Here is a 9,557-nt window from a genome sequence, read left to right on the forward strand (position 1 = left end):
AGGAGGGTTTTTAATACGTAGTAAATTTAATTTTATATTCTCCCAAGTTCACTTTTTATCATAATCTCTCTTGTCAATGCAGACCTGGCTTTTGTTCATTTTAACACAACAATCCTTGTCCTCCAGTTGGCAGAACTGGGCTGTGTTACAGAAGGTGCGTCAGCTCCCGACAGTTGGAGCTATGTTCTTAGAAGTTGTGCACCTAAAATACTGCATTGGTAGCTATGGTTTTACCAAATATAGAGGATTGCTGGGGATCAGTGGACTCTATTCTAAGTCCTCTTGAGGTTAGATAACAAAAGTGGGGGAGGGGGGCTTTCAGGATCAGGGCCCTTGCATCTTGAGCAACTTCATTACAAAACAAACGTGTATCCGTCAGCAGCATATGAGGTTACTAGAATCTAATCTTCGTTCCAGTAAAGCATTCTGGTAAATGCCTATCCCAGCAGGAAATTAAAGTACTTAATTATGACACCAAAAAATAAATTGGGTAACTGAAAACCAATTTTAAAGGACCCCAGTGACTCCCCCTTCCTGTTATTCACACACTTATAATCCCCTTGCCTTGAATGTGGGCTGGACTTTGTGACTAACAGATTAAGGCAAACATGACAATGTCATTTCTGAGATTGGGTTACAAAAGGGCTGTGACTTCTCTCTGCAACTTGCTCGTCTCAGAACCCTTGCTCTGAGGTGCCATGTGAATACGGCTGTGAACCCCAGTGCAACAGCCTCTGAGAAACAGCCCTGCAGACAACCAGAGCTCGGAATCCCTTCCAGCACCTTCATTGCTACACTAAGGAAACTGGCTGAGACTTTCCGATCCCAACCCACAGGAACTGAAATGGTTGGTTGGTTGGTTGGTTGGTTTTTTAGAGAAACGTCTATCAGCTGCCTCCTGCACACACCCCACCTGGGACCAAGCCTACAACCTGGGCATGCGCCCTGACCAAGAATCGAACTGGCAACCTCTTGGTGCACAGGACAATACCCAGCCAACTGAGCCACACCAGCCAGGGTGAAACATATTTTAAAGCCACTGAGTTCTGGGTAGTTTTTTTACGCAGCAAAGGTAATATACAGGGATGTAAGATAATGAAAACATTTGGGGTGTCTTTCCAGTCCACACTTCAGGTATAAATGACCAGTGCTTCCTCTCTTGGCCATATCTGTTAGTCATTGTTGGTGAGGCTTGGGCATCACAACTGTCCCTAGCCCCAGCCAAAGACAGGCAAGGCAGGAGTGAGTGAGCAAGGAATAAAGCAACTTGGTTAGAGGAGTCTAGTTTTATTGACTTCCTATATACTTTCAAAGATGAGATTGGAGGTGCCTTTTGAAAATGTATTAAAGGTAAAACCACTTTAGAGAGCTGATAAGCAGTTACTGAGTTATCAACAAAAATTATTACTAACATTGGAGAGGCTGAGTTCTGAGTTTCCCTGAAGATAGAGCTGAAGGGGAACCCTGGGTGGTCACTCATTTGCAGTTTCTTCCCAGCACTGAAGCTCGCTGTGCCCAGCAGTGCAGGTGCCAGCTGTTGAAGGTGCACCTTCTGCCCCCAAAAGCTTCTGTCAATAGTTGCCATTTCAGTGAGAAATATTTTGAAGGTGGAGAGGCTTTTAGAAATGTTTGTTTTGTTTTGTATAAAATAAATGAACAGCCCTGGCCAGTGTGGCTCGGTTGGAGCATTGTCCTGTGCACCAAAAGGTCGTGGGTTCAATTCCCGGTATGGGTGTGGGAGGTAGTCAATCGATGTTTCCCTCTCTAAAATCAAAAACTTTTAAACTTTTAAAGGAATAAATGAACATATATAGATAGAAAACTCACTAAGCTACAGAACTTAAGGAAATTCTGTCATTCATCAGGCTTGCATAAAGTAGGTGCCTGGCTCTGAAATAATTTTTTCAGCACTAGAAAATATGAATATGACTCCTTAAATCCCATTCTAAAAGTTCCCATCAGCCCAGTCGGCATGGCTCAGTAGTTGAGCGTCAACCTATGAACCACAGGTTCAATTCCCAGTCAGGGCACATGCCCAAGTTGCAGGCTCGATCCCCAGTGTGGGACTTGGGAGACAACCGATCAGTGATTCTCATCATTGATGTTAATCTCTCTCTCCCTCTCCCTCTCTGAAATCAATAAAAATATTTTTTTAATAAAATTTTTCATCAGCAACAATAGGGACAGTACTGGGAGGCTCTCACCCCTCACCAGTCCGCACTGGAGAAAGGTCGCTGCCCTGACTGGGCAGGTGGTCGGAGTGCATTGGTGAAAATGTCATGCGCTACAGCCCAGGAGAACGATGCCTGACTGCTGCTGGACTGAGCTAGGACAAGGTCCCCAACAGCCTGGTCAGCATTTACCGCGCCTGTGGGGGAACGGCGCCCACGCAGGAAACACCTCTTCCTCATTCACCGGGGATAATCAGCAAGACCCTGTTTCTCCGAATCATCCCCCAGGCAGGAAGCAGCCTGAAGAGCCTATCATTGTGTTGGCACTGCTCCAGTGAGTGCCATCCAGACTGAGTGCCCCTCTGGGGCCTGCAAAGCTTTCACCATTTAGTGTGCCAAACCCAAAGTGTTTTATAAGATGTATCATTGGTTATTATAACCAATTACTTGAACACAAGTAGATTTATGAGTCTGGGATCCAGTTCTGATTGGGTCAGTGTGGGCTCTGTGAAAAGTGTGATTTGGGGGTCCCACAGGAAAAAAATCAATTCAGTCTCAAGTTTTTAGGTCCTATGTTCACCCAGTCTTTATTAGGCTTCCTAATGGCCTCAGGTTCCGAAGGCCTCTTCCTCACCCACCTCTTGAGCATCAATAAGGAACAAAATGTGAGAAAGGAGACGCAAAGGCCCCTCAAAACTTCAGCCTGAGGTGATCCAGCTCACTTAGCCGCCTCGAGTTCAGACGCCCTTGAGAGCTAGAGCTGGGGCAGTGTCCCGCGTGCCTTCCCTGGAGGCGCCTGGGCACGGACTCATTCGCCCTCTCCTTTCACAGAGAGGTGTCAAGAGGGAGAATAATTTGCAGGTATGAAGGGATCGAAAGAGAACTTGGGGGCCCCCATCAGGAGAGAGGGATTGAGTCTGAATATCGTTGGTGTGCTTACTGCAGTTCTTCTCTGGAAAGTTCTGTAGACAGTGGGCAGCCTGTTTCAGGAGCCCGCCAGGTTCTAATCCTGCAGCAAAGGGCTTCGGACAGGATGCGGGCAGGAACAAGTTCATCTCTGAAGAATTCTACTCCGGAAGTTTCCAGTGTCACGGAAATAGATGACCTGTGATCTTTAAAACAACAACAGAGTTTGAGATTGTGAAATTTGACACTTTTAAAGCCAAGAAAAAGCTCCATGAATGCTCACATTTTGATTCATTTCTACCCAGGCATGCATCTTCCTCATTAGTGTATGAGAGTATTCAGTGCCCCTCAAGAAAAAAATTCATGTCCGTTAAAATGTAAATAAAAGGTAGTGCAAAAAAGGGGGAGCAGACATAGAGAGGCAGCTGCCTTTGACTCTCATCCCACTCCAGAATCTATCGGAAAGCTATGACGGCAACCCAAAATGGCCAGTTTAGCAATTGGCAACTTTTAAAGTCTTTAATAATGAACATTGGAAAAAGGAGAAATTATCTCTTAACAGTTCGAAGTGTGATCCCAATTCCCGCAGCCATCACTGGAGAGCTGGTTAGAAGGCAGTGTCTGTGGCCTGATCCCACGGAGTCAGAACTTGCACTTGAACAAGATCCGCAGGCCATTGGGTGCAGATTAAAGTCTGAGAAACATCTAAAGAGGTGCAATGCTGACTTTAAATTATTCAAAAAAGTATATGTACGTGGTCACAGATTGGAAGGTGATTTAGAAAAATTAACGTAGTTTGAAGGGAGATATTCCCTCCCACCCACACAAAGTGCCTGCCCCACTGAAGGGAGGTCAAGGGCAGCTGTGAGGGAGCTGACACTGTCCTGGGCTTTGCTTTATCGTTCTTTAGAACGTGTTCCTTAATGCTCTTGCTCAGTCACAGTTTGGAAACCTAAAGCACATCAATGAGGATATTGATGTGCCGTGCTGTTTTTCAGGCATACATTAAAACTAGTTTTCTTTTTGCCTCAGCTATCAGGAAGCATGGGAGTAAATGTAATATCAGTACAGCAATTCTATTTGCCTAGCTTCCTGGGTTTTTTGTTTTCCTCATGTTTTCTATTTTATTAGGTTTTTCTAGTAAATGTCTTAAAAATCGCTTCCAATTTCTTAACATCAGAGTCCACATTACAGTCATGACTTCTGAAAAGGCATTCTTGTCCGCCACACTCCACAAAAAGATGAGTTATGAAACTGCCTATTTTGAATTCTCTCCCTGCTCTTTTTCCACTTCTCAAGACAAAAGCAAAACTAAAAGGCTGCCGTTAACCCTCAGTGAAGGGCTCAGATACCAGCCAAGTCCTACCTGGGTGGTCCCCAGGCCACCTCGCAGCCCCCACAGCCCAGCCCCATGAGTCATTCCGGCTGAGGATTCAATGAAGAGGCAGAAGCCACAGCCCATCCGAGGCACACAGACCACTTTCCTGTGGAGTACTCACCGCCCTTCAGCTGCTTCAGACTTCCTCTGCAAGGAGAGAGAAAACAGTGCTTGCTTACAACCAAGCCTTGTTTTCGGGATAATTCCCCATCAAATTCCTCATTCATTCTCAAGAAAGCTTTGCATTTCTGTTCATAACATTTATCAGTTTGTAATTCCATATTGCTAGATGGTCTCCAGCATCAGGCCTTAGGTCCAAGTTAGACTTCTCCCTCACCACGGCACCCCCAGGTGTCTGCGCAACTGAGCACAGGAGCCCTTAATTGGTTGGGCAAATGGATGATGTCAAACGTGGGGTTACCAGAAAGAAGGGGAAAGAGAACTAATGTTGATTAATCAGCTATAATATGCAGGCAGTGTTAGTGTTTTATATGCACTATCTAAACCTCAGCACAATCCTTTAAACATAAATTTTACTCATTTAAAGTGTACAACTTGGTGGTTTTAAGGATATTCACTAGGTTGTGCAACCATCACTGCTATCTAATTCTAGAATGTTCTCATCCAAGAAACTCTGTGCCCATTAGCTATCACTCCCAACTTCTCCCTCCTCCTAACCCTAGGCAACTACGAAAATCTACTTTCTGCCTCTATGGGTTTACCTATTCTGAACATTTTTTTATAAATGGGGTCATGCAATATATGGTCTTTTGTATCTGGCTTCTTAATATAATTAGATAGATGATAGATAGATAGATAGATAGATAGATAGATAGATAGATAGATAGATTTCAGAGAGAAAGGGAGAGATAGAAACATCAGTGATGAGAGAGAATCATTGATCAGCTGCCTCCTGCACACCCACACTGGGGATCAAGCCCACAACCCTGGCATGGGCCCTGACCACGAATTGAACCATGACCTCTTGGTTCCTAGGTTGACGCTCAGCCACTAAACCACACCAGTCAGGTTAATGTTAATTTTTCAAGATTCACATGGTAGCAATTTTCAGTATTTCGTTCCTTTTTGTGACTGAATATTTCATTGTATGGATATATACATATTGTTCACCCATTCATCAGTTAATGCACATGTGGATTGTTTCCACTTTTTCACTATTATGGACATTCATGCACAAGTTTTTATGTGAACATGTGTTTTCCGTTTTCTTGCATATACACCTAGGAGTGGAATTGCTGTGTCACATGGTAACTATGTTTAACTGTTTGAGGAACTCCCATTCTGTTTTCCATAGCAACTGCAAAATTTTACATTTTCACCAGCAGTGTATGAGGGTTCCAAGGTCTCACATGCTCACCAATACTTGTTCATCTTTTCGATTATAGCCATCCTGGTAGGTGTGAAATGCTAGCTCATTGTGGTTTTGAATTGCATTTTCCTACTGACTAATGATGTTGAGTATCTCCTTGTGCTTATGGCCATTTGTATATCTTCTTTGGAGAAATGTCTATTCAAATCCTTTGCCATTTTAAAAATTGGGTTATTTGACCATAGTTGGTTTGGCTCAGTGGATAGAACATCAGCCTGCGGGCTGAAGATCCTGGGTTTGATTCCAGTCAAGTTGTGGCCTTGATCCCCAGTAGGTGGCATGCAGGAGGCAGTCAATCAATGATTCTTACTCATCATTGATGTTTCTAACTCTCCCTCTTCCTTCTTCTCTGAAATCAATAAAAATCTATTTAAAAAAAATAAAAATTGGGTTATTTGTATTCTTATGGTTGAGTTGTAAGAGTTCTTAACATATTCTGGATAATAGAATTATAATTATGATTTGCAAATATTTTCTCCCAATATGTGAGTTGTCTTCATTATCTTGATGGTGTCCTTTAAAGCACAAAAGTTTTAAATTTTGATAAAATCCAATTTGTCTATTGGGGGTGGGGGGTGGTTTGGTGGCTTGTGTATTAGGTGTCATATCTAAAAAACCATTGCCTAATCCAAGGTCATGAAGATTGATACCTATATTTTCTTCTAAGAGTTTTATATCTTGCAATTAGATCTTTGTTTGTTTTGCATGTAGATATCTGGTTGTTCCAGCACCATTTATTGAAAGACTGTTATTTCCCCCATTTAATGGTGTTGGCATCCTTGTTGAAAATCAGTCAGCCCTAGATGTTTGGGCTTACTTCTGGTCTCTCAGTTTTATTATTTCATTGATCTGTATGTCTATTCTTAGGCAGGTACCACACCATCTTAATTACTGTAGCTTCTTTAGTAAGTGGTGAAATCAAGATATGTCATCCTCTGACTTTGTTCTTGAAGGTGGTTTTAGCTATTCTTGGTCTCGAATTTCCATATGAATTTAAGATCAGCTTGTCAATTTCTGCAAAAAGCCAGCTGGGATTTGTATAGCGATCACATCTAATCTGTAGATTAGTTTGGGTAATATTGCCAGCTTAACAATATTAAGTCTTCTGATCCATGAACATGGATGTTTTCATTTATATAGGCCTTTTTTTTCAACAATGTTTAAAACTTTTCATGTATATACTTTGCACTTCTTTTGTTAAATTTTCCTATTTTATTCTTTTTTATGCTATTGTAAGTGAAATTGTTTTCTTAATTTCATTTTCATATTGTTCATTTCGAGTGTATACAAATCCAATAGATTTTTGTACATTGCTCTTATATCCTGCAACCTTGCTGAAGTTGCGTATTAGCTTTGATAGTTTTTTAGTGGATTATTTAGGATTTTCTATATACAAAATCATGTCATCTGTTAAAAAGTTATTTTTACTTCTTCCTCTCCAAATTCAAGTTCTCTTATTTCTTTTTCTTGACTAATTGCACTGGTTGTAAACTCCAGTACAATCTTCAATGAAGTCACAAGAGCAGATATTTTTATCTTGTTCCTGAGCACAATCTTTTGAAGTAGGTTACTTAACCCCATGGAAATGAGGCTCAGATGAGGAAATTGAGACTCAGAGAAGTTAAGTAACCTCTACAAAGTCACACAGCTAGTTAACAATGGGGCCAAAACTTTAAACCCAGGTCTGACTCTAAAGCCCATACTCATTTACTTTGCTTCCTTAACCTCTAAAGAGTAGATTAGCAACTATATATGGTGCAAGTCTTCATTTCTGCTTTCGTTGTTGCATTTATGCTGCACAATAATGGAGGTAGCAGAGCAGGGGTTCATGACCCCTTTTTACTGGAAAGGACACTGCGGTAATGTGGCTCGAAGAACTGGGATTCAAACTGCTCTCCTGACCCAATGCTGTGCTTTGTCAGCAGCAATAACAACTTCATTGAGTAGTTAGATGAATTCAAGAAGTGCATGTGGGTGTTTTCTAACAGGTAATAAGCAAAAAGAATAAATCCTATATGAGAGTGAGGAGACTGAAGTATGCAGAGAAGAAAATCTGAGAAAATGGAAGACAAGATTCATGGAAGGAAGGAGGGAAAAGTGAATTGATATTTTGATTAATAAAGAAAGTGTCAGAGGGCCCTAGCCAGTTTGGTTCAATGGACAGAGCATCAACCTGTGGACTGAAGGGTCCTGGGTTCGATTCCGGTCAAGGGCACTGCCTGGACTGTGGGCTCAATTCCCAGTGAGGGGCGTGCAGGAGACAGCCAATCAATGATTCTCTATCATCACTGATGTTTCTATCTCTCCCTCGCCCTTCCTCTCTAAAATCAATCAAAATATATTTTTTGAAAGTGTCAAAGGAACAAAACCATCTCTTTATAAGAAAGCACTTTAAAGAGGAATTATGTGCATAAAATTTCTTTCTAGTTTAAAGAATTTCTTCTGAGAAAAGAATACAAATGAGCCCTGGCTGGTGTGGCTCCGTTCCTTGAGCATCGTCCCATGCACCGAAGGGTCACCAGTTTGATTCCTGGTCAGGGCACATGCCCAGGTTTCGGATTCGTCCCCAGTAGGGTGGGTATGGATGGAAACGGATCAATGTTTCTCTCCCTCTCCCTTTCTTTCTCTCTAAAAACCAATGAAAAACATTTTCAAGAAAGAACACAAATGAGTGATATAAAAATGCTCTGTGCCTGTGTCCAGACGGATGGCCCTTGAAGCTGAGAGCTAGGCAGCCTGCCTCCAGCAGCTCCTGCTGAGGCCTCCCTGGAAGAACCCTCGATGCAGAAAGCTGTGTAGATTGCTGGGATCCCCACCTCCAACCTTTCCTCATGGGGTTGCTGTGAAGATTAAACAAAATGGCCCCTAAGAACCTTGCATCACTCCTGCACACAGAGGCTCAGTAAATGCTGCTTCCATTTCCCTTCCCTTTACGGGGTCTGCAAGGGACCCAGGCCCTCAGCATCCCCAGGACGCATTCTCTCCCCCTTGGTCCAGCTCTTTCTAGTAATTTGGTTTCCATCTTTAACCACATGATTTAGGTTTGTGAGTCTCTCAAAGGTTGAGATGTTTCCAATCATTTCCCTCTAGAGAAGTGGGCCCTGGGCTGAGCCAGAGAAGACCCGAGTTCTGTGCCCCTCTGCTTCCTCCTCTCTGAACTTCCAGGTGGTCTCCCTGGAGGGCTTCAGTCCTTCACCTGGGTCTTTGGTCACAGGGAAAGGGAGTTTGCGTCTTCTAGTTCAGGTCAATGGGTGATATGAGGATGGCTATGGGGAACGAGACTAGAGCGGTCTCTGAGGTAGGACAGGCCCCGGATAGTGGCCACCTGCTGGGAGTAGGCGCTTCAGGACTGCGGGGTGTGAGACAGCCTTGCCCTTTGACAAGGAGGTGAAGTGCATGTGCTGGAAGAGTTAGCCCCTCAAGACAGTGGAAGGGCTTAATGAGAGACAGGCGCCGGGGAGGAAGGGAGGCCACTGGGAAGCAGTCGGGAGGCTTCCTGGATGTCTGCCTGGCCTCCAGGGTCGCTTCAACTGCCTTCTGTAACTGAGGGGTAGGATGTGGATGAGAGGACACAAACAGGATGGGTATATGGAGAACCCCCAGGCTACCTGGAGAGCTCAGGCTCCCCCGTCTGCAGTCCAGGGCTGCTTTCTAGGGGAGGTAGGCCTGGCTCCCAACTGGATCAGGACTCCCAGGGGGCAGGGGGCAGGGG

General features: G+C 43.6%; 1 protein-coding gene across 1 annotated transcript in view; it reads right to left on the minus strand.

Annotated features, from left to right (window-relative positions):
* Window positions 1-2,101: 2,101 nt before the first annotated feature.
* LHFPL5 (lipoma HMGIC fusion partner-like 5) overlaps window positions 2,102-9,557 on the minus strand; it is a 12,234-nt gene continuing 4,778 nt past the window's right edge. The window contains exons 3-4 of the mRNA XM_005881734.2: window positions 4,577-4,602; window positions 2,102-3,283 (exon numbers count right to left, since the gene is read on the minus strand). Coding sequence (XP_005881796.1) covers window positions 4,592-4,602 — 11 coding nt within the window. The 3' untranslated portion in view covers window positions 2,102-3,283; window positions 4,577-4,591. The remainder of the gene's footprint in view (window positions 3,284-4,576; window positions 4,603-9,557) is intronic.

The sequence above is a fragment of the Myotis brandtii genome, unplaced genomic scaffold, assembly GCF_000412655.1.
Source record: "Myotis brandtii unplaced genomic scaffold, ASM41265v1 scaffold687, whole genome shotgun sequence".
NCBI classification, from domain to species: domain Eukaryota; kingdom Metazoa; phylum Chordata; class Mammalia; order Chiroptera; family Vespertilionidae; genus Myotis; species Myotis brandtii.